This window comes from Kryptolebias marmoratus, linkage group LG17 (assembly GCF_001649575.2).
Source record: "Kryptolebias marmoratus isolate JLee-2015 linkage group LG17, ASM164957v2, whole genome shotgun sequence".
NCBI classification, from domain to species: domain Eukaryota; kingdom Metazoa; phylum Chordata; class Actinopteri; order Cyprinodontiformes; family Rivulidae; genus Kryptolebias; species Kryptolebias marmoratus.
In genome coordinates this window covers 13,839,960-13,865,524 of record NC_051446.1, presented here as the reverse complement: position 1 = coordinate 13,865,524, position 25,565 = coordinate 13,839,960, and the positions used below count along the sequence as shown (strand labels likewise).

The 25,565-nt window shown below is 40.6% G+C and overlaps 1 protein-coding gene across 1 annotated transcript in view; it reads right to left on the bottom strand.

Annotated features, from left to right (window-relative positions):
- Positions 1-25,565, bottom strand: part of LOC108237215 (SH3 and multiple ankyrin repeat domains protein 1) — a 46,553-nt gene that overhangs the window by 10,825 nt on the left and 10,163 nt on the right. The window contains exons 2-16 of the mRNA XM_037981027.1: positions 22,021-22,574; positions 15,967-16,170; positions 14,202-14,273; positions 14,017-14,125; positions 13,749-13,900; positions 13,392-13,559; positions 12,452-12,568; positions 12,270-12,347; positions 12,087-12,153; positions 11,684-11,859; positions 11,473-11,603; positions 9,266-9,405; positions 7,416-7,523; positions 6,909-6,987; positions 152-234 (exon numbers count right to left, since the gene is read on the bottom strand). Of these exons, the coding sequence (XP_037836955.1) occupies positions 152-234; positions 6,909-6,987; positions 7,416-7,523; positions 9,266-9,405; positions 11,473-11,603; positions 11,684-11,859; positions 12,087-12,153; positions 12,270-12,347; positions 12,452-12,568; positions 13,392-13,559; positions 13,749-13,900; positions 14,017-14,125; positions 14,202-14,273; positions 15,967-16,170; positions 22,021-22,470 (2,134 nt within the window). The 5' untranslated portion in view covers positions 22,471-22,574. The remainder of the gene's footprint in view (positions 1-151; positions 235-6,908; positions 6,988-7,415; positions 7,524-9,265; positions 9,406-11,472; positions 11,604-11,683; positions 11,860-12,086; positions 12,154-12,269; positions 12,348-12,451; positions 12,569-13,391; positions 13,560-13,748; positions 13,901-14,016; positions 14,126-14,201; positions 14,274-15,966; positions 16,171-22,020; positions 22,575-25,565) is intronic.

Sequence of the window (25,565 nt, the reverse complement as noted above, 5' to 3'; positions counted from 1 at the left end):
CCATCAGTACAGTAAACCCAGTTAATAACTAGAGCATTGATTTGGCGTAAGAGTAGAGGGGTTAGAATCGTAAAATAGAGCACAGAAATGCTAGAAGATAAAGGAGTACATCCTGCACTGGATATGGTAAATTTTAGAGGAAATGCTATACCTTTGGCTCCTCTAAGCACAAAGCCAAAGCCTTCATTGTCTTTCTTCTGTAGGAGCACTGTCTTCTCCTTAATGATGTAGTCACTGTGAGGAGAAAAGAACATTTAGAGGAAAAATGGGGATGAAGATAAAAAGGACAGAGTGAAAGAGACAGGGAGAGGAAGAGAACTACATGAATTTTAATGCTAATTTAAATACCAAAAAACATCTTATCGACATGCAAATAACACGTTTTCTCACTGTAACAAACAGTTATACTGCATCACATTATGATATCACACTGCAGCAAAAGATAGGTTGGCTTGAGATTACCATAGTATAGGCGTTGGTGCACAAAGGGGTTGATGGAAGGAGCACAGTTTGAGCCATAATGGGAGGAATTTTTTTTGTGAGATGACTTTTCAAACTAAAGACTGATCCAGCTAGAGCCGACAAGCACTGGGGGCCAGGAGGAACAGAACATTAGAAAAATGTGCACATACACTGATAATGGAAACTTCCAAATGCACCTAAATCGCTGCATTAGCCTTCACTGCCTCTGGCAGCTTTTGCAAGGATACTGCTTCACCGACTCCTAAGCACCACTACCGGTCATACATGACACTTCAAATTATGTAGAAGATGAAGTCAGACATGCCTCTGATCCCGCCTCCACACAAACAGCTCCTTTTACTCGAAGTCTACAGCCTGGGAGGACAGAAGCAGCAGTCATGGATAATGGTGTTGCAATCTTAATAATTATGAGAAGTTTAAATTAGTGGCAGAGGAAGCTCCTGCATTATTCTATTACCATGTCTGAGACCTTTTTAGCCAGGTCCCTTTCCTCTAATGTAGGACTAGTAAATGGACTTCACAAAGTCACACAAAGCCTCATCTCATGACTCACTCCTGGACTTGACTTTCCAACAATGTCAATTTATTCTGACTCTTGTAAAAGGGCCCGGGGCTCGAGCAGAACTACATGCTTTCAAAGGAATTCCAGATATTTCTTTTACAAACAGCTCATATCTGTGTTAGTTTGTGTCCATTGATTTAACTCAGACTGAAACTCAAACTGATATAAAATCAAAATATGGGATTTCACGCAAAAGGCTGAATTGGAAGTGAGAAGGATAAATGAGCTTCACCTAAACAACGCAGTAAAACAACTTGGGATATACTCAAGGACATGAATTTCTAAACCTCTCTAATAAAAAGTTGGGTGTGGATCCATATTAAACTCCATCAGGAGGCAGCAGGGGCAGTTCTAGGGGATGGCACAAAGTGGCAGCTGTTACTGGAAAAAGATATCTTGCCACTCCTGTTGCCACTCTATTTGTAGGCTAATATATATTTGTACAGTTTGCACAATGTTGAAAGTCAAATACATCTCCATAGAAGTTTAATCTCTACTGTAACTGATTTAGAACTTGCACTCAAATTTTTACTCGCCAACAGGTTTGGGAATTTTACCAGCAGAGATGGTTTCAAAACCTCCCAACCATCAGAGTTTAAATAAAATGGTTTGACAAAACCAAATGATTGTGAATCTTCATTGAATCCTGAGAAAACTGTGTTGTGTTGCTGACAAATAACACACAGTTAAGTGTTGCTTTGTGCAATTTGTAGTCATTGATAATTTATGCTTTTAGGTTATTTGAAAGGTTAGTGGAAAAGTACAATTTTCCTGTGACAATAGACTTAGCTGGAACCCCTTGTGCCACCTTTGCCACCCTAAGAAAAAAACCTTTAAAATTGCCACTGGAAGGCAGTGAAATTGAATGAAAATTTGGGGGATTTAAATTTGTCGAGCACTTCTTTCTGCAAGACTTCACACAAACATTGCCCTTTTAGCAACAATAGTAGCACCATAGATTGAATATATTGTAGATCAAGTGTCCCCCCTTCTCTTGAAGCCAGCAGGATCTAGTTTACGGCAGCTGCCTTGTTGTAATTTTGTAACCAGAGTCTGTGCACTAGCAATATGGAGTTTTAAGTCCCACCTACTCAATCATGGTGTTTCATGAACATTCTTTTAAACATGAAAAAGATCATTTCAAGTAAATGTGTTAGAAAAAAAACAATATTTGGAAATACAGCATCAACAAGAGTCAATAGGTGTTGTTTGCAAGAAGGGGGCGGGGCTTCAAATTTGTACTGGGACGAGCCTGCGGGGAGGTCTGGATACATAATACATATGGTGTATGAATGGCATTTCGTATACTATAACCCAAAGTTAAACAGCATTTTTTAATATAGTCCTAATAATAAGGTCTGCAGTAATAGTATGTAACTACATGATAAACAATAAAATTCCAGCATTTCATTCAGTTTTAGGACATGCCTGTAAGGTTACATTGCTCCAACTCCATTCTGCATTAAACTCTGAAACGCCTACTGCTATCAAAAGCCTTTTATATGATCCTCACACTCCTACAGAAGAAAACCTTGGCAATGCAAACTGAAACATTTTGGAAGTTCAATTTTAGAGGCACAGCAAAGTCACGAGAGCATCGGCCTGCAAAGCCTGAAGACCCAGACTTCGACATCGAGCCGTAACTTTAGCACTGAACAGACGATCTCTGGTTTCCCTCACTGAGGTCCAGCCCTCGTGTGTTCTCCATCAACGTTACTGTTTCGCCAACGCTCAGCCGCCTTCCAGCCATCTGCTCCTCACACCTCGGTCCTTTTTCTCTCACCCTGTCCTCCATCATGCTTTCCCTCTCTGAGGATCAAAGTAACACAGAGTGGGTGGACAGATCCATCGGGCTCTTTATCCGTTCATTTGTTGGTCCCTTTGGGGGATGATATTAGTGGCATTGCAGGTTAATGGTGAAACACCTGATTTCCTTAAAGCTGCTCCACTCATGTGTCCCTACAGTGAAGACCAAGACCAAGCAGGACCAGAAAAAGCACAAATGTCTCTGGTTAATCTCTGCTGCCTATTGGGTTATGTTCTCTATGAACTGGCCGCAATGAAGCTGAAGATTGGAGTTATTGTGTACCCTCCTGAGTCATCTTCTCTTCTATTCACAATCACAGAGAGGGAAAAAAGGCGGCTTTTTAACCATTCACCTGCTGAATGAACAAACAGACGGATCGGCTATGCGGGGGCATTATCGAGGCACAATAAGTGAAGCAGTTGACAGATGTTACAGACACACACTGTGAACCGAGCACAGGAGAGACACTCCCACAACAAGCACGATATGACCTAAAACACATATTTTATTCAGTGTATAAAGTTACATGAATGTTCATAAAAAAGATAACATGCATGCAGATGGAGACATGTACAGTATTTCAAATTAGAGCTTAAAGGAACAGATAAACGCACTCCATTTTCAATCTTCTGCACAGTCAAACCACACATTTTTAATGACGGCTAAAACAAACAGTAAAAATGACTACTGCATTTTCAAAAAGGACAGGTATATATTAATGGGAATCTATCTGCAAAAAGAAATTATGACTCAAAGAGAATGAAATACACCCACACTGTCTGACTGAGATGCATCAATATGTGCTTTCTTTCATGCACTAACATACACACACAGCAGAAAGAAAACAGAATGAAGACAGAGAAATAATAAACATGCTGCAGAGAGAGACTCCATTCACTCGCCGTTCCACCCTACAGAGATACACATGCATATGAAAAACGCAGATTTTAAGACCCACACACATATTCACACACACTCAGGGACACACACACATAGCTTGTTAGTCTGGCTTTGAAAAGGCACGGCCTCTCAATAGCATCATCTACCTCTCCCCTCTCTCCATTGTCCTCTCCTCACATCCATAGCCAGCCAATGAATGAGGAAACAGCCGCTACCTGTAAATGAACCACACGCTCCTGTTTCTGGGGCCCAGTGATGGCCACGAAGAAGAGAGGGAGAGAGAGAAATCTCTCTCTCCGCATCCCCCCATTGCCATGTCCCCCCTCCTCTCTCTCGCACGCGCTCTCCACCACCTCCTCCTCCTCCCTCCTCCTCCTCCTCTTCCTCCCCGTCTTCCAGAGAGAGCTCAGCCGGAGAGAGCACGAGCGCGCGTGCGAGAGAGTGTGTGACAGTCTGCAAGCCGTGGACTTCAGACAAGAGAAAGATAATGTGAGAGAAGCATGGAGGGAAAGGAAGTAAACGCAACAAAGAGAAAATGCGTGGTGTGTGAGGGTTTGGTTGCAACCCTGGAGATGGAGAGCTGAATTTGAGGGGTGGGATGCAGGGGGATGGGTGTACATGTAAACGAGCGCTCGCAATTTGCACATCCACAAACTGGTATGTCATGTTTTGTCACAGCTGATTCCCACCCTGAATTTACTCTCTCACACACACATACATTTGCCAACTTTGCTCCCGCTCCGTCATCTCCCTTCATACAAAGCTGCCATCACCTCACTGAGCACTCATTCCTCTCTGTGTACTGTATCTCTCTGTGAAATAGTCATTGACATTCTCCAAAACGTCAGGCAGAACAGAGGGAGAACATGTTCAGGATCGCCATGCTCCCAGCTGAGCACCACTTCCCCAATTAACAGTCCTAGCGTTCATTGAAGGAATGCATATCTCCTGCCGCCTTTCATGCCAGACTTTTAGACTAAGATCATCTTATGTTGAGAAATGACAATGTTGTAGGCGTTTTTTGATAAACCTTGAAATTAACATTATGTGCAATTGCATGCAATATTATAAGATCTTGCATGATCTGGTAGGACTTATGTATGTATGTGTTGTGAATGGTTCTCGGCTACTACCACACCAAATTTTAGCCCAATATCTGTAAAACTGTCTAAATTATAGCCTTATTTGTGTTTTCTAAGGTTGATTAGCTGTGGCGGCCATCTTGAGTCATGTTGATTCCAAAAGCGAACCACTTGTAGACGTATGTCCAATGACTGCTCTCTAAGAGTTTCATTAAAATCCACCCAGTGGTTTGGGAGATATTTTGCTAACAGACAGTCAGTGTTAAAACAAACTGTTAATGCAAATATTTAATAAAATATGTCATGCAATGCAGTTTGCTCATAGTATGTGTTGGGGACAATACTCAACTACTACCATAACTAATTTTAGCTCAATATCTGTAAATTTGGCTGAGTTACAGCTACATTTGTGTTTCCTAAATTCAGTTGGCTGTGGCAGCCATCTTGGATTGGATTAGATCCAAAACCTAACCACATGTAGACAAGCATCCAATGATTACTTTTTTAAAAGTTTCATTAAAATCTGTTAAGTGGTTCATGAGATATTTTGCTAACAGACAGACAGAGCTGACTCAGTGTGTGATCAATTAGTGCTCATTCAATGTGTTGGGAATGACTCTCAGCTACTACCACACAAACCTTTAGCTCAATATCTGTAAAGTTAGCCGAGTTCTAGTCATTTTTGTGATTCATAAGATCACTTAGCTGTGGTGGCCATCTTGAATGGGGTTGGCTCCAAAAGGTAATCAGTTGTAGACGTACATCCAATGATTATTTTGCCAGAGTTTTATTCTGCCCAGTAGTTTGCCAACGCTACAGGCAGATGAGACACGGGCAAAAATATTATCTCCGTTTTGCCTTCAGCGGCTCAACCAACTTCAGCACAGATGCTGTAAGCTGCGGTTGGTTCTTTCAGCACAGCTGCATTAAAGTGACTGAAATCAATGCAGCAAAATATCAGCTGCAAAACCAAAGCAACTGCTAAGTCCTTCTCACTGGCCCTAAGGATCTAACCACCGCTTCAGCCTCCTCGTGACTCATCAAGAGGATGATGTATATATACACACACACACACACACACACACACACACACACATGCTCTCTCCAAACAAGATGCATAGCTTCATAACACTCATCACAGCTGCTCAAAGCTTCCACATATGAGAGGAGAAAAAAACAAAAAACTCCCCTCTATACCTTTTATTACAACAATATTGTGTCCCGGTAATATGAGCATCGAGAGAGGAAACAGCAGCGCACAGATGAAAGTATCACAGAGACAAGTGTGTTGGTGTGCTGGAGTCAAAAGGGACCGGCCTGAAAATGACATGGCTGCTCTTTGTTCTTTCAGACGCTGACGTGTTCACGACAATAGGGTACAAAGCGTTGCTCAGGATCAGCTGAACACAAACACGTGTGTCACGCAGGAAGACGTGAAGCCACAATGGATGGGTTAAGGCAGCAGGTACACACACCAGAGCCTAAAACAAAGATGTGTCAAATATTTTCTCCTGCCTGGCTGGCCTCTTGCTTTAACAGTAAGAAACAAAACTGTCAAAACAGCCGTGACAGTCAGATCTGTCTTTATTCTCCAAATCCATCATACGTGACAACCCAACACCTGGTATTTGCCTTTTTAATCGCCTGCTGCTGAAGGCAAAGGTGGAGCGGTAATGTTTTTGCACGCGTCTGTGAGTGTTAATTTGCCTGTCGTAAATGAAATTTTCAGAAAGTAATCATCAGATGAACATCCATAACTAATAACTTTTGGAGTCAACCCGATTCAAGATGACCGTCACAGCAAAGTAATCTTAGCAATCATGAAAATAGCTATAACTCAGTCAATTTGACAGATATTGAGCTAAAATTTGGTGTGGTTGTAGCTGAGAGTCATTCACAGCACACACTCCAAGCACTAACAGGTCACATGAGAATACACAAGAGATGACAATATTGCATGACATTATTTTTACAGCTCATTGCTCAACATTAGTTGATCTCATGTCCTCCTTTAATATGCTTTTCTTGTGCTCTGGCTGCAACAGAGCAGAAGAGTCACCTCAGGTTTCCTTACCTGGGGCCGTCGTTGCCGTCGTACGCTCCTACGGTGACGTTACGGAACAGCTTCCTCTTGGCCTTCTCACCGCGCGTCTCTGAAACGCACATCCAGGTGAGACGTGTGTCCAATTAAAACTCCCAGCCGCTTGGTGGAAGCGTTTGATATTTACACCGTATTCTTATGTTACTGGCGAGGCACATGGTTTGCTTTAGTGCATGAAACATGAACGGCTGTGCTGGACGGCCTGCTGTAGAGGAGCCTGGTGGTGAATTGATGTTTGTAATATGTTGGGTAAATAGAATCTGCAACATGCAGGGGTGATGTATTGACAGATATGGGATATAATATTCACAACGATTTTTTTCATTACTGTGAAAAAAGTGTTATTATAAGAACAAACTTGTCTGCCTAGAGCAACCAATCCAAATGCTCCCTCATCTAATAAATTCCTATTAAAAGGGGCAAAACCCCAAAAACAAATCATGGTTTAAAATATAATCATAAAGGGATCTGTTATCGTACCTTTTTCCTTGCTGGGAGCCGGCAGCTCCTGCACACAGTCTGAAGGGAACCAGCCAGTGCGTCCTTTCACGGTTCCCTCCCAGTATCCCCCCTCTCCTATACTTAACACTGGGAAAGGCAGAGATCCGGTATGAACAGACAGATACATGCAGCAAATAGATGTAGACACAAGGAGACAAACTTCTGCTTGGATATAAAGTCAAAAAACAACTAAGACACAAACTTGACTGACAGAAATATGTTTAGCTTTGTTAAATGATTTGGTATTATTAACCTTCTATAACTCTAACCCTTAAAAAAGAACTTATTTAACGAAAAAAAGAGCATCATTACAAATTTCCACACATTTATACTAATTATTTTCACATTGTTTCAAAGTAACACGAAGGTTAGATCAAAATAATCTTTCAGGACTGACTCGACTTCTTTGCTGCTGACCTGAAAGAAAATGTTTAATCACTTGTTGAATGAACCAGGATGTGTTTTTATTGAGCCATTTTTTTGTCATTTGAGTCATGCTGTCTCAGTTTGATAGATTTGCATTTCTTCAACAAGAGTGTTTTTTGTTTGAGTGAAACTGTCCATCATATAATGTGAATTCAAACAAATCTGACAATCCTTACTTAAAGAAGAGCATTTATCAAAAATGATTAGTTTTATTGATATAAATAAAAATGAGTCAAAGTGTGAGTATAAAGAATGAATCAGTTGTAAAATGTTATGTTTACTCATCGTGCTCTCAGGGGTTCTGGGTTAGTTTTGTGTTTTTAGTCTGCCTGTTTTTTGGTTTTGTGGCTTTCTGAGTTTTGGTTTCTGTGCTCATTGTGCTCCTCGGTTTCCCTGGTGTTCAATTCCTTGCCTGTTTCTACTTAACAATCACCTGGCCCAGTTCTTATACTCCTGGTGTTCCCACACTCTTATTGTTTTTGTTAACCCACCTCTGCTGTGTTCAGGACTTCTCTATTAGCCTGGTTTTGCCTTCAATTTAGCTATTAAAGCTCCTGACGGTCGTCCTTCTGCTGGTGATGGGAATGATGGCTCTTTTCTGGGATCTGGATCAGTCAGCTCAGCTCAATAAAAAGAGCCGACTGTTTTGACTCTCTTGGTTCTACCTCTGTCTTTTTTCCCAGACGGCTCTAAAGGAGTTGGGAGCCACGGTGCTCATCACTAGCTCCTGTCTCACGCCTGAGTCTGCATCTAGCTTCAACAAGTCACCAACTCCTGACATGACCGGGTCCACAGATGTTAAAATACATATACTCTGCATTCTGAATGAATATACTCCTATCAATGGCTTACTTACATTGTTTTGAATGTCTTGTATTTTTTAAGCTATCTTAGTGCTGCAGAGTAACAACTACCTATTTTTGCCGCTTCACATTATCTGTCTGACAAGAAGTTCTGATTTCTGTCGAAATCCAATAATTGAGGCTTCATTCCTTCTTTATAGAAGTTTCTACAAAATTCACTTGTCGGACATCGGACAAGTTTTCCCTGCTTTGTTCACAACCTCAGAACAGATGCAGAATATTAGAAAATGCTCTTTCCTGCAGAGCTGTTTGAAGACAAAATGTGCAACATCACTGTCAGACTACACATGAAAATAAGGTGTTCCACACAAGGTGCGACACATGGTCACTCAACTCTTAAATATTTTCTCTATTTTTTTAAATTTACACTTCACACAAGCAATCCTGCACCAATAAATTTCATTACAGGTGCCATAAAATTACAAGTCACATGCAGAATATTGAAATAATCTGAACCAGTGCACACAAATCCTCTCCCACCAGCTGAGGTCAGACTCATATTCTTACATCTGGCCATGCAGGAACGTTGTCTTTGCTCACCTTTAACTTTGTCCCCTTTGTTCAGTGAGAGCTCCTTATCTCCACCAGCAGAGTGGGCACGAGTGGCCACGTACACCCGCCCCGGCACCGCGCTGTACATTCGCTTCATCTGGCCCCCACTGCTGCCTGCTGAGGTCGCGCTGTGGAGGGAGAAGAAGTCTTTTCTCAAAGCGTGGCATTAGTTGTGCGCTGCAACAAACAAAACTGGTGACATCCAGCTCGTCAGGCTACACCACTGACATTTAGTGGCTGAGTCATACTTATCAGTCATGCTGCAATCTTCTATTAAAGTGTCTAGCACTCAGTATTCAGAACATTTCTCATCTTTAACATCATTCTGACTAGTCAGTATATGTAATTCTGTTTCATGATGTCTGTTATTCCCCAACAAACCGCTAGTTACTGACATTTCAAATGTCATCATGACAAACCCAAATTGTTTTGCATCATGAAGCAAAGCTCTACATTGGAAGTACAAGAGGAAACCGTTGCTGCGATACAGGAAGACATAAAACTGAAACGAAACAAAAAAAGCTCTGAGTTTCTTATTGTTGGCTCCTGTTTGCTGTGAAGCACCAAAATCAGAATCTGTTTGAGTGAGATGGTAATATTGTCTGCTATAGGCATCGATCCGCAATACCACAGCCTGTTTAATTTCTGTAGCGTTTTGTTTAAAGGGCAGCTATCGGCATTATCACGCTGCTCAAAATTTTAAGTCAAAATACTTAAAGATAAATTATGTGGACAGAGTAAATAAACAATACATTCATCTACATTTTGTCTATTTATAATTAACGTTTAAGATATCATCAGCAGAGGTTTTAGTTCTCAACTGGTCCCAAAAACTTAACATTAAACTTAAATTTATCATCATCTGTGTATGAAAACAGGATAGAATTTGTTTCGGACATTTTTATTTCCTTAAAGATTAATCTATAGAGACCCAGAATGACCATAAACAAAAATGTACTCAGTACATATATATCTTAAAGCAAAGTTTTACCCAATTAGGCATTTCCATTTTATTATGTAAATTATTTCAGTGTTAATATATATATATATATATATATATATATATATATATATATATATATACATACAAATGCCAATGCTACACGTTCTTTAAACTGTGAGTGCAAATCTTGTACCTTGGATAATGTACTCATTTTGCTTAATTGAAGAATTAACAGTATGTCCTCATAAATCTATGCCCAATGAGTTCTTAAACATTTATATATGCATTTATTAATGACTGTATGCATGACAAAAAGATGTAATTCATAAAATTTCTGTCTAAATTCACAGAAATCAATTGCATTTATACAATATTTTATTGTCTTTTGTGCAACAGAGGACAACTACATAAACTTCACTTTATTTTTATCAGCAGTATCACAGCCTCAGAGCGTACAATATTTTGCAATGTTGCTCCCTTGAGAAAAAGGCTAAAAGAGTCCTGATCCTCAGTATAATTTTTAAAGTAGTCATGTTACAGGCTTTTTTAAAAAAAAAAAAAACAGAACTGGTCATTAGTCTTCATTAACAGATGAGAAGAAGAACAATCGCAGTTTTCGTCCTGTAACCAGTCTGATAATGAGTCATAGTTCTGGTGAACCGTCTCTAACTCTCAGTCATGGTGACTTCATGTGCTTCTTTGCCAATAAAATGGTTTCTAATTAAAGTTCACAACTTCCCTCACCCTACTGTCACTGACACATTACACAGTAGCTTAAGCAACAGGTCAAGAACCTGATTTAGGGTTAGTTTGTTTTTTTTCTCCTGTTGAGTTCGTTTTATCTAAACCAGAGGTCCCCAAACCTTTTAGCTTCCAACCCATAAATTGATCTGGGAAAAGCTTATGACCAAACTGACAACACAAATGGTCTTAACAACAGCAATAACATTTTTATAGATTCATGACAACTGTGTGTTAATTATGGTGAAGATATGCCACAAAAAAGCAACATTTTTAAAATATAAGTTGATATCTGGAGATTATCTGAAGACCCCCACTAAGAGTTTCATGACCCACAGTGGGGCCCCAACCCCAACTTTGGGAGCCATCAATCTAAACCAATCACATTAAATCCCTCTCTCTTTATTGGTTAGTTTTGTACTGCAGGCTGTTATGGTTGATATAAAGAACCTATTTTAACTCCAGTGGTGTTAGCCTTTTATTAAAGTATAAATGTACACAGAAACGTTACCCCTGTCTGCCTCTTGGCTGCCGGTGCCGCTCCTCTGTATCACTTTGGCCCCCCCTCCCTCTGGAAGGGGAGCGTGTGCGAGTTCTGGGACTGCTGGAGCTTCGGACGCCTATGGAGGCCCTGCGCTGGCCCTGCAGAAACGAGAGAAACTCATGCAGGAGTCAAATCTGACAACACAAAGATCCGCTGGTGAGCTGAAGGTGGTCTGTACCTGTCCAGGGTTGGGGTTAGTGGCGGACTTGTTGGGGAGGGCCAGCGGGTCAGACTGGGTCATGGTGTTATCACTGTTGGCACGCAGCAGGGGGTGGGAATGAAGCAAAGGAAGAGGCAGCGTGTGGGCACTGTCCTTTCGCCTGGCAACGAACTTTGGCGATTCCAGGAAGGGAACTGATGTGACGCATGATGGGGAGATTTAGATTGAAGGAACAGAGGTCAGGTGTACCAAAAGTTAGGAGGAGGAGGGGGAGGATCGAATGAAGTTAGAATAGAAAGGAACAGAGATTATTAGAGTGACTACATGAGAAATGAGGGAACAAACAGAGCAGGTATGTGTTTGGAAGTGATTCTAACACTTAAAGCCCCCATTCAGAGCAGACTCTGACAGGAAAGCTTACCGATGTCCAGATCTTTGTGGTTTTTGATGATCTCGCCAACTTCAAAGTGACCAGACAAAACAGCTACCTGCAAACAGAGTAAAATGAAACTTTTTCTTGTGTTTTTTTTACGCTTAAAATGCCATTCAAATACATGATAAAAAATGTTAAAAATGTGTCCAAAAAGTCCTTTGATCCATTTACCTGAAAAGGGGTCTGACCGTGCTTATTCTTTGCCTCCTTATTTGCTCCCCTGTACAGAAGAACTCGGATGCAGCTTTCCTGAATTAGGAGACAGAAATCGGCAAGTTACCGCCTCTAGAAGAAACAAATTGCCGTTTAATAGTGACGACATTTGAACACAGGGGCATCTTCTCCACACTTGCCTTGTTGTACAGGGCTGAAATGTGAAGTGCAGTGTTCCCTGAGGCGTTCTGAGAAGCAGTGTCTGCTCCATAGAACAGCAGATGCTCCAAGTGTTGTGCGAGGCCATTCTGACAAGCCTTTTAATGTGAAGAAATATGCACGAAAGGTTAGAACTGGAAGGACATTTGGATAGAAGTTGAAGTGAAGAACACGGTTACACACTGTACATACATGATACAAATCTGACATCAACACAAAGAAAGAGTCAACTGTATCGCAGCTCCGACTTTAACTCAACAGACATGAATCTTCTGCAGCTCGTGAGGTTTTCTCATATTTTCTGCAGCGACTAAAATATCACAGAAAGTAAAGAAAGAAAACATCAAGCAGCAAGACCAAAATAAAATACCATGACAACTGGCTTGCAGCACAGATTTACCAGAACGTCACAGTGACAGAACGTAGGCAATGCACCCGCAGATTCATTGGACAGAAAGAGACATTTATCCCATGCTCTTTCTGAACTGGACTCATCTCGAGATGACCCAGATTCTGGCAGGTTTTTCAGAAAACAATGCTTCCACCTCATTCCCAATGGTTCATTTGCATTATAGTAAGGTTAGTACGGCTGATGAGGTGGTGGGATGAAAGGTACCTTATGTATTTCTTCCATTCCAAACTCCTCTTCATCCCTGGGCTTTGGACAGAGAGAGGGAGGGGAGGAAGGAGAGAGAAGACAAGTGAGGATGACAGGGAAAATGTGTGAGAAAACGCTGAGGGAGTCTGAGGGTGACAGTACACGACAAATACCACAGAGATGTGACAGAGAAATGATGGTGCATTGCTGGAGTCAACATGGAGACAGGCCTAAAGAAGGTCTGACATAAAAATATGAGAGGAAACCATGACAGCCACGTCTGCGGACTGATCGGTTCGAGTAGATCTTCTTTGTGACTCTACCTGGTGACACTCATCCCAGCCATTCTCGTCCCTCGTCCCCAGCTTTGCCCTGTAGTAGAGCAAAGTCTCGCAGCAGGAAGTGTCGCCCCCTGTCAGCACAGTGTGGTACAGCGGGGTCAGGCCACAGCGGTCCTTGTAGTCCGGAGACGCGCCGAGGGACAAAAGAGTCTGACAGGACATAGAGAGCAAAGATCTTGTTTTTGCAAGGTCTCATGCTCAGAGTATGTGCTGTGACTGATTCAACCTCAATATCTGTAAAATGCACTCTGGGCTAAAAGTGTTTTTAAAGGTCAAGTGGAAATGATTTTGATGTTCAGCCCTTACTGCATGTGCGTAGGTTTGTACTGAAGCTCTCACCAGCAGCCCTCCGTGATTGTGAGCTCTGACAGCTTTGTGCAGCGCCGTCATGCCGTCTCTGCTCCTGAAGTCCAGGTGAGCCCCACCCAGAACCAGCAGCCTGATGCCCTCCACCGACAGGCCGGACTGCATGGCCACAGACACCGGGGTCTCTGAGCCACGGGGGTGGGGGGGCAGAGAGGATGACAAGGTAACAGGTGCAGTTTATTTTTTTTATCTGGATAGTAATACAACTATTAACTCTGAGAGGCTGTGTTGAGAAACTTACCTCCATTGTCCGGGTCCTGAAAATTGGGATCAAAACCTTTATCAAGGGCTTTGGCCATTTTCTCCATGGCTCCAGTCTGAACGTATTCCAGAAACTTCTTCTGACTGGCCTGAACGTGGGAAAGATGGGAAAACCTGATGGAGACTGTACAGCTTTTAATGATAGTGTTAAACTGAAAACCATACCTTTGTGCTGAGTTTAGCCAGAGCCTTTTCATCCAGATTGGTTTGTTTATAAACTCTGGTTTTGTACCTAAACTAAGGACAAAAAAAAAAAGAGAAGAATCTGTGTTAAAAGTGCAAATGATATCACAGCATTGTTCAGTTTATTATTGTGACAGTCTGTAAAAATACAACAAGAGACATTTGTGTAGTAAATCCATAGTTCATAAAAAGCTCTTTAATTCTTGTTTACAGTAGCCAATCTCTCACAGCTTCCAGAAAATCTCTCTCCCACTCAGACCGGCTGGAATAACACCATGATTCATTTCTTTAGAATAATAAGCCAGATTTGTTTATGGGAGAAGGCTTGACTACATTAATTTGTTAAAATTTAATCTCTAATACCTAAATATATAGATTCAGTGCCCATATAGTAGCTACATATAATAAAAAGCACATAATAAGTGAAACTAGCGTTCCTTCAAGCAGTGCGTTATCCTTCTCCTTGCATAGTAAAGTTTTAAATAAAGATCTCACCTGATTTATTAGAGCTCAGAGTATGTGTTGTGAATGAATCTCAGCTACTACCAAATTAAATTTTAGCTCATTATCTGTAAAATTGGCCGAGCTGTAGCCATTTTTGTGTTGGCTAATGTGGATTAACGTCTTGAATTAGGGTTGACTCTCAAAGTTAATCAGCTGCAGACGCACATCTGATGATTCCTTCCTGAGAGCTTAGTTAAAATCTGTGTAGTGTTTCATGAGATATTTTGCTAACAGACAAACAGGGTTGCAGATGTCATTAAAAACATCCCAAAAAGCAAGAGCTGGATTTGTTTCAACGCTGACAACTACCGTACTCACAACAAATACCTTTTATTACTGGTATAACGTTAAAAGTTCGTCTTCGCCTCACTTGTGGTGTGACTTTTCTTTTAGCGCATTCGATTCCTCAGAGGATCTATATTTAGTAACAAGGCTCCTTCATAGACATGTCCAAATCTGAATCCGTGATAAGAATGTAGACATCTGATCCGGTGTGAAACCAGTCTGAGCGCAGGATCTACTATTACAGGCCCACCGGACATAGAAGCAGTAACAGCAGCTGAACCACCAGAGGGCGCTGTGAGTTAATCCTATTACAGTAGAAAAACTTGAAACTGATAGTTTTCCACAAACCATTTACCAAAACGCAGGGAGAAACATAACACACAGTCATTTGCAGATTATGTAATATGCAGAATGTAATAAAGTCTCTGTTTTTGTGGAGAGTTCATTAAATCGCTTCATTTCCTCCGCTGTGCAGGATTCTAATAAAAGACATTAATTTCTAATTGTTGAAGACAAGTCCATTTTTATTTCTTATTTATGAACATTTTCAGGATTGATTTTTTTAGCTGCTGCTCAGCTTATTGAAAACACACCTGACTTTTATGAAATGTGCAATATTTCTGTTACTAAAGCGGCCTCCATTAACAATTCAAACAGGTCCCCAGCTTTTAACAGCGATATTGAAGTTATAACTTTTATAACTTTCCTGGAAATACCAAGACTACACATTTAAATATGACCACTTTTAGGTAAACAAATGAATAGTTAAATTATCACCTGAGTGGACTGTTACTCCTGATTGTGCAAAAGTAGAAAACAATATTGAGTTTTCATTTTGAATTAGAAAAAACAACAACGCAGATGTGTTAAAATGCATCTACTTTATGTGACTCAGACTCCAGATTCTCTGTGTTTGGGTGCAAAAGATAGCAGTCTTGTTTATCCGTGTGGGTCATACTTCGAGGTAGGGCACGCCTTTCTCAAAGGTTCGTGCGTAGTCTCTCAGGAGGCGCTCCTCCTCCAGGAATTTGGCGTCTCGTCCCTCTCCGGCCGGCTGGAAGAGGCCGTAGTTGTAGGCGTCCCATAAAGACTCGCCGAGCGAGAAGATGATCTGCTGCTTCGCGCTCCACACCGTGCAGTCCTGGTCAAACTGGAGACACCTCTGAGGGACAAACAGCGAGAAAGTCAGAGGTCAAACTGCTTCTTCATCTCACTGACATGTTTTATAGATACAGTGGGTTGAAGCCAACACTTTTATGTGATTTTTTTGTCAAATAATTTCCAAACCTGTCAGCAAAGAGAGACAGTGGTTGCTAGTTGTCAGGTAACTAATTATATGAGCTGAGTTAAGTTTGCTGACAAGAAACTGCACACTTATTTAAAAATGTTAGTAGTACAGTTTGAAGTTGTGGCCATCTTGAGTGTAAGAAGTAATGACTGGATACACATCTACACCAGATTAACTTTTGTATTCAGTTTAATTCAAGATGATCACCACAAAATGGTCATATTTAAGTCAGTTTTACAGATACTGAGCTAAAATTTGACGTGGTAATAGCTGAAAGTTATTCCCAACACATCTTGTAAAATTGCATCAGATTGTTCGTAACAAGGTTTGACCCAAACAGCTACAACTCTGTCGTTTCTCAGCACAAGTTGATCTCAGTCTAAAACTTGGCGGGCGATATGCATTCCTTCAAGGACTGCTAAGCCTTTAATTTTTAATGTGTTGGGGGGTTTAGAAGAAAAGGATGAGAGTTTAAAATACTGCAATGCAGCAGTATATATATACACAACTTTAAAATGCTCCAAGTGTGTTGAAAAATAAAAAGATATCCTGTGTGGCCAACATGGAATACGTCTGTGTCACCGGGGAGGAAGCTCTGTATTGACAGAAAAAGCTGTTTGTTCAGCCCATCCAGGCTGGTGTTGTGCTTTGGACTGAAGCAAGCTGAGATCCTGACATCCCCTCACAGTCCAGGCAGGATCGCTGTTCTTACGCTGGTGCCTCCATCTGGACTCATCAGACCATGTAAACACGTCTCCGTTGCTTCAGATAGTTCTCCACCATCCTTCCAGTTTCAACAACGCACTGAGCAGTCATTTCAGCATCTTCCTCAGTTGTTCTGTTTGCTCTACGCAGCATAATTAATTTGACCCTTCTTATCATAGAGTGATAAGTTTTTCCCAACTACAGGATATCTACCCATTTTTAAAGAAGTAGAATCTCCTCTGTGCCTCAGATAGGGGCAAATAGCTTTTTTTTGCCAGCTGTAACTCACCTCACTAAAAGGATGATTTTATGTTTATTTGCTGACTTATTCATTTATCTTTTAATTAGCCACCAGGATGTGTTTAAACCTAAGTATGTATGATGAAAGAATCCTTGAACAAAATAAATTAATTTACATTTACACCAGAGCTAATGTGTATGAGGATATGAATGTACCATTAATCTAAAATAAAACACTTCATGTAAGTTTATTACTTTAAATTCTTTTTTTATTACTATATTGTTCTTGTTTTACTAATACAAGTATTTTATATTTTATTTATATTAAAATTTGTCCAGAGGATCATAAAATATTTTGCTAACAGATAGAATCTTGCACTATCTGTTACTGCTCAGAACATGTGTTGGGGATCACTCTCATCTACTCATCTACTTATCTACCACATTTTAGCAGGACATCTGTAAAATTGACTGAATTTTAGTCATTTTTGTGTTTTTTTCAGTCTGTTGGCTATGGCAGCCATGTTGAATTGGGTTGACTTTAAAAGTTAAGCAGCTGTAAAGGCACATCTTATTACTTTGTGCGAATTTCACTAAAATTGGTCCATTGATACAATAAATCTTTTAATTACAGACGAACACACAAACATAAAAAAAACGTTATCACCTCCCTTCGTTTCTTGGTTGCAGGCGATAAATACTTTATAAAACAACCCACAAACTTTTAATGTTGCTCTTGTTATTTTCTCTCAGATTTCTGTTGTTTGTTTTGAAAGGTTTCACAGATGTAGTGATTATAAAAAAAAGGAGAGATTGATCACAAAAGCAGCACCTAGTTTAACAATGCATCACTTTTTTCTACACTCCAGCGTGTGGTGCATCATACGATCAAAACTGTACGACAGTTTTAACATCTGTCAGGGACGGACGAAGGCGTGAGACTATGACGTGGGCAGAATTTTAACGCTTTCCCTTTAAATATTTCATCACCTGCCACATTCATGGAAACATGATAACTCGCGCCATCATTTTGAGTTGTTTATTCTCACACCGCGTTTACTTCTTCTGATGCAGAAGTACAGATGACAACAGTGAGATGAATGTTTGCCGTTTGTGCTGAATGGAACGTGTTAAATTAACACCACCTACAGTAGAAAGAACAAACCGCTTTGTAAAGAAAATCTCCTCTCATTGCCTGTCTGTGTGTTTAAACCCGAGGCCCACCCAGATGGAAAAACAACCCCGAATGTATTCTGTGTGTGGCTTGCCTAATTCGATTTCACTGCGACTTGCCCCTTTTCCTCATATTTCTCAATTTCCTTCCTGGATCTTTTGTTTCTTTCTTCCTCTTGTTAAAATCTACAGCTGGAGGAGAGGTCTGACAGAAAACACAGCTTTGACAAACAAAAAAACAGAGTATCTCTAGATGAGGCGTACAAGTCAATGCCATTGTTCCATTTCTGAGAACTGTACTCAAAAACTGCACCGCTCAGCACACTCTCATACCACCAACCCCCATTCCCTCTCCCCTTTGAGCCCTGACTAGGTTGCGCCGTTTGATAGTGTAGCCAACTCCATTGGCATGGCAACCAGTTCATTAGAGGGAGGCAGGCACCCGTTGCCGTAGCAATGTCTTAGTGGTCCCCAGGAGGTAAAACCACATGATGTACATGAGGGTGTGTGTGTTTACGTACACACACGTATAGCTGCGATGCACTTGTTTGTATCTGTGCATTCTTATGGGAGTGTGTGAGTGCAGTGTGTGTGTGTACTTCTCTGCTGAGTGTGTGAAAGAAAGCGAATGCAAGGCTAAGCTTTGAGAGAGCAAAGACTGGTGTAATGTATACAGTATGTTATACAGACACTTTGTTCTGTATCTCTGTTTTATTCAGAGCAATCTGCCTTATTAGCCTCTTTCTGGCTCTGTTCTCCCCTTCCCCAGAAAGTATTGGGAACACGCCTTTACTTCCACATTCACCAGATCTTTTTGTCTCTGTAGCGCCTAATATTTACCCACTTTCTTTCTCTTTAGTCGTGTTTAGGTTCGGAGGTGCAGAGTGTTTTGTTAGTTTCGTGCAGAGCTTACTGTGATGCCTGCGAAACAAAAAAAAAAACCCTTACTGAATTTCTCCTTATCCAGAGTCACTCACTCCTCAGCTCTCCCCAAACTCATTAAAAACCTATTAGATAATTAGCAATTACTGTTATATTGAGGGCAGATTAGCTGACATGTAGAACGCTTGGCATGTTCAGGGAGTTGAAAATGGAGAAAAGAAGATAGGGGGAGGGGGGATTCTTACCATGGATGTGGTGTCTGTGTGGGTTTGTGAATTCTCACCTGCTGCCACCACAAAGCTGACAGCTAAGTGCGAAATGATGCTAACGTCAGTTTTGGAACCTAATTATGACCACAAGTGACCCAAAGCAGATGCTGACGTGATGCTGCGTTTTGAGTTTCTTGTCTCTTCATGTCTGTGTAACACTTGTCAACATTTCTCTGTTTTGGGATCGGAGGATAGTTGTAAATGTTCTCATGCAGCCGTGTGCACTTTTTCTGTGCTATAAAACCTTTTAACTGAGCAGCCTTTGCTTCTTTAAAGCAACTAATTTGACACGGATGCTGGAGTCCACTCTGGAGCAAAATGACTTTAAATGTTTATAACTTTGGGATAAATCAAGCTCAAAAAAGTGAAAACAAAATAAAAACAGGTTCTTTCATATAAAGATAAAAAATCACTGCATTTTCAGTTTGTGATTTCACCAAATTTCCTTTCACCAGTGTTTTTTTATTTTTTAAAGGTCACTACTGTGCAGAGACCAGCTTGGATCAGGTACGTTCCCCTTTTACACAAAACCAGCAATGATTAGTTAGGATGTGGACAAAGAACATCCGTTGGTGTCCTGGAGTGTCCGATAAGTGGGACATGAGCGAATGTGAGACACCTAGTTTGTGCGATGGGGGGTCTGTGCGATCTGCTTCAAGCGTGCTTCTTTACTTTGTGGGGTGTTTATGTCTTTAGAAGTACAACCCCAAGTCCAAAAAACTTGTAAAATGTAAATAAAAACAGAATGCAATGATTTGCACATCTAATAAACCCATATTTTTATTCACAGTGGAACACAGTAACAAAATGTACCAATTTCAAATTAAACAAGGTCATTTAGATTTTGATGGCAGCAACACATCTCAAAAAAATATGGGACAGACAACAGGCTGTAAAAGTAAGTGATACAAATAGGAAACAGCTGGAGGAGCATTTCGCAACTAATTAGATTAATGAGCAACACGTCAGTATGAGAACTGGGTATAAGAAGAGCGTTTTAGAGAGACTGAATCTTCGGGCCCTCGGGAGGCGCTGGATTAAAAACAGGTCTGATTCTGTTCTGGGCATCACTGCATGGACTCAGAGGAACATTTCCACAAATTATTGTCTGTAAACACAGTTCACCCTGACATCCACAGATGCTGGTTAAATCTCTATCAAGCAAAGAAGAAGCAAGATGTGAACACCACCCATAAACGCTGCTGCCTTCTCTGAACCAAAGCTCGTTTAAAATGAACTGAGGCAAAGAGGAAAACTGTTCTGTGGTCAGACAAATCAAAATTTCAAAACATTCTTTGGAAACCATGGATACAGTGTCCTTCTTTCTAAAGAGGAGAGGTACTGTCAGGCCTATTATCAGTGCACAGCTCAAAAACCTGCCTCTCTGATGGTATGGGGGTGCATTAGTGCCTATAGATTGGGCAGCTTAAACATCTGCAGCATCGATGCTGTAAAGTATATACAGCTTTTAGAACAACATATCCCCCCATCCAAACAACATCTTTATCAAAAAAAAGGTCTTGCATATTTTATCAAGACAATGCTAAACCTCAGACTGCATCCATTACAGTAGCATGGCTTCATTGTAGTAGAGCCCAGACCAACTGAAAACATTTGATGCATCATGAAACGAAAAACCTGGCAAAGACCCAGGACTGCTGAACAGCCAGAATCCTCCATCAGACCAGAATGGGACAACATTCACTGCCAAACCTCCGGCAGCTGATCTCCTCAGTTCCTAGATGTTTACAGACTGTCGTTAAAAGAAGAGGAGCTGCTTCGCAGAGAAAAACATGGCACTATCCCAATGTTTTTTAGATATCTTCCTGCCATCAAATTCAAATTCTGTTTTTGCTAAAAATGGCACCATTTCTTAGTTTAAACCATCTTTGTTGTTATTGAGGTTGTAATCAGGAAGGCGGCAGCCATGTGATTGCCAAGATATAGTTTCTTACATTATGCTGTTACAAGATAACTAGTGTTCAGTAGTTTTACCTGTCAGTAATTACAATGTTGTAGCTGGTTTGTGTATTTATTATCAAATGAACTGGTAGAACTGAATTATTTTCCTTAAGGAAAAAACAAATGTGTAGTTGTGCCTGTAGAAGGGATCAGTATAGGTCGTTTAAGCCAAATAGATATCTCCTTGATGTAAACTGAGATATTAATTAATAGTTCTTAAATTCTTCATGTCAAATTAAAGCTACATCTTTCTCTGAGGCAGTAATACCAGAGAGACTCGGCTTGAACTACTTCCTCATTTGGAAAGACCTCCTGTCAGTGCCCTCTTTGAAAGGAAAACTTTTTCTCACAGATTAGTTGAACTTTTACAACTTTTTACTTTCATCTCTTGAATGACATCAGCTTTAAATGATGTGTCAAACAATCTAATAGGGCACTGAAAAGAGTTGATTTGAAGATATTAGAGTGTGGACAATGTTCTGGGTGCACCTACTGTTTGATTGATGTCTGGGATTCCGATGCGGAACACCATCATGGTCAGGAAAGTGTCTTCGAGTGGAGCCATTGCAGTCATGCTGCGTTCCATGAGAGCTCGTCTCTTTGCTGCTACCAGATGCTGCTGCTTGTTGGCAGCGTGTCGATGTTGTGGGGCCTGATTGGACATGTGAGGGACGCCCCGGATCTCCGGGTTCCCTGGCCTCAGGGGCCGCTCTGCTCTCTGTCTGCCAACCACAATGGCTGAGGGTTTCACCGCCTCGCCACTTTTAACCTCCCAGGATTGTCGCACTGATATCATCTCCTTCTCTCCCTCTAATCCTCCGTTCTCCCTCTCGTGTCGACCTTCGTCTTGTCTCCATTCTCTTCTTTGCTCTTCTTCCTCCTCCTCATCCTCCCCATCTTTGTCATCCTGACCAGGATAAAAATGCTCATTATTTCCCAGCATCCTTTGCTGTGCAGGGGGTCACTGCAGAGAGGGCTGAGTGATCTAGCTGTCATGGAGACAAAACATGGCTATCCCATGAGACTGGCTCCATTCTTGGAAACATGCTGTGGAAAACGGACAGAGAACGGAGTAAACTTTGGTCATTAAGCTCTTATTTTATTAACAGAGTGAAATTCAACAAAATTAGAATGTGTGCAACAATAGCAGATCTACCCACTGGCAATGTTAGTAAGTCCACATGTGTGAATTAGCACAGAGCTGATCCACATTTCCCATTTAGCCACTGGGAATGCACCGGGGAACAGCAGGCTGATGGAAGACAGGCTAAATATAAACTCTGTGAATTTGCATCACAGGTTCTTTGCAGAAGGGAGTGAGGTGGATACAATTTACCATCACATGAGGTCAAGATCACTTCTGCTCTGTGGTAATGGAGTAGCCATATGTTTGGCTCACAGCCCAGGGCTGACAACTAGATTTGACATTTTTAAAGACAACCTCCACCTATAAATACTGAAGATATAAACATGTTCTGAGATGATATTTTAAACAAAGCCTTTTGATTTGTCTTTTTGTATTATTCTTAAGAAGTATAAAATATTCATGTCTGCATGTCTCAGTCATGAGATATCATTCTCTCATCTACTGAAGGTTTTGACAATGTCGGTATCCATAATAAAAACAATAGATTTATTGTCGCCTGCTGCTGAAGGTGAAAGGCCTTAATGTTTTTGTCATTAGCATTAGCAAAATATCTCATAAACTAGCGGACAGATTTTGATGAAGCAGCTCAGCAACTTTAGCAAACACAAAACTGATTTTAACTCAGTCAGTTTTACAGATACTGAGCTAAAATTTGGTGTTAGTAGCTGAGAGTTTTTTCTAATCGTGCATTTCTTCAAGGAAAGCTAGGCCTATAATTCAAGTTATTTTGAATTCACTTCTACTTGGATGCTGAAAAGCTTTACAGATCAACTTCAATACAATTGGACAAATGGACATTTTACAAATTTTTGGGGATTTATAATGAAACAATAAAGTTATAAAGTAAATCAGCTTTTATAAAGTCCCATTTCTGTAAATAACCTTTGCTTTATTTGTAGTTTTAAGAACATTCCAAAGTAATTTAAGTCAATAAAAAAACCACACTCAAGATCTTTTATTATAAAACGTGATTGGACACTATGAAAGCAACAACAGTGTATCCCTTTTGGGTATTAGTAAGCGGAGAGAATTACCTCAAGGGGTAATTTTCCGTGCCGCCATATAGATTTCTTCCTTTATGATTTGAAGCAGAAAGCCTATAAAGAGGACCCATGTGCTGTTGGAGATGTTGCTTTAAAACTGCACAATTAATTGCAACCAGGATCATAGTTCTCCTGGCAATGGGTGATATCCTGCAAGCGATAGTGTACTGTCATTAAACGCCTAGCAATTCTCGAAGGACTACATGTTGCCTGCCATCTTTCATGCCAAGGTTTTAAACTAAGATCATCTTGTGGTATAGTTATAGCTATTTTGATGAAATCTTGAAAAATACCATAATGCAGAATGTCACACAATATTGTGAGATCTTGCACTGAGAGAAAGTATTGTGAATGACTCTCAGCTACTACCACAGGAAATTATAGCTCAATATCTGTCAAATTGACCGAGTTATAGCCATTTTTGTAACTGCTAAGGATGCTTATCTGTGGAAGCCATCTTGAATAGTGTTGACTTTTGAAGTCAACACTATTCAAGGTGGCTTCCAGAAATAAGAGAGAAGTGCACACAATAAGTACAAACAGATATATTTTGCTTACTGCACACAGACACAGGAAAAAAAACATTATTGACTGCCTTCCACCATTTTAACAGCAACTGATAAAAAGAATACGGCGCCATTAATGCAATTATAAACTATTAAATAGTTTTTTGTAGTACGTCAGTGCTGTGTTATATCTCTCCCTGAAAAAGTAGTACTCCTGTGCGCCTGCTCACGTTAGACACCTTCTGTGGATATTCTTCACATTAGCTCAACTGAAATAAGCTATAAAAAGTATCTAGGCTGATATGATTTTAGGTCTTTGGCACAAGTGATCCTAACAGGGTTTCAGGGTGGTTGTTTCCCTACATTTTAGGTTGTGCTTACTGGCGCCTGCAAATGTTTTGTCCTTCGTTATTTTTCAGTCTGACTGCAGGGCTTTGCCTTCGTGCAGATCTGAACCATCGCCAATGGCCGCCTTGATGATGGTGAATGACGCGGGGGATCTTCCAGTATCTCACTGGCAGTTTGATGATCTGAATATCATATGAGTTGGGAGTCTGAAATACATGAACACCAGAGTACACAGATGGACGGCTGGGACCCACAGAGACACAACTTAATTTAGGACACATATCTAAACTCATTCTGTCACAGATTACCATCACGCAGAGACTTCAGTTGGTTCTTATCAGAGAGGCTAAATTTTAAATATATTTGTCACAAAGTCATTCACGTTTGAATGATCTAAGCCTGGTTTCTCATGTTCCAGTGGTCGAAGTGTGTCTGCTGGTTGAGCATTTATAGGCGACAGTAAACTAGAGACTGTGATCAATTCTCCAAGACTGCAGGCAGAAAACCAACCAAGAAGAAAATAAAAGTAAGGGATGATTTAATAAAAACAACTTGTAGCATCAGGTTTTTGACCAGAGAGTGATTTAATTAAGAACCAAATACAACAACCAGAAAATGTGTGCTGTACCTCTAACCTACATAACATATATAACTTTTTTCATTTAACTTTTCTACCTCCAGCAATAAAGTCAAGAGTTTCAGTTCAGAGAAAGAGCTGTTCTGCTGTTCATTTATCAATGGCCTGAAATCCATATTCAGCAGTAAAGGAAAGCTCACACTGGGACTCACCTTTGGTCAATTTGCAAGTATGATTTCCACTCTTAAAAGTGATCACATTTTGAGCAGAAAGCTTTTCTAATTAAAAGCTGACAAAGAGTCGCTTGTTAACACTCGCAAGGCTTTTAATGCTATCATTCAGGAACACCAAGAGGGAATAAAGACGGCTGATTTATGAAGAAAGACTCATTAATTATTGAACAACGTTGTATTCACC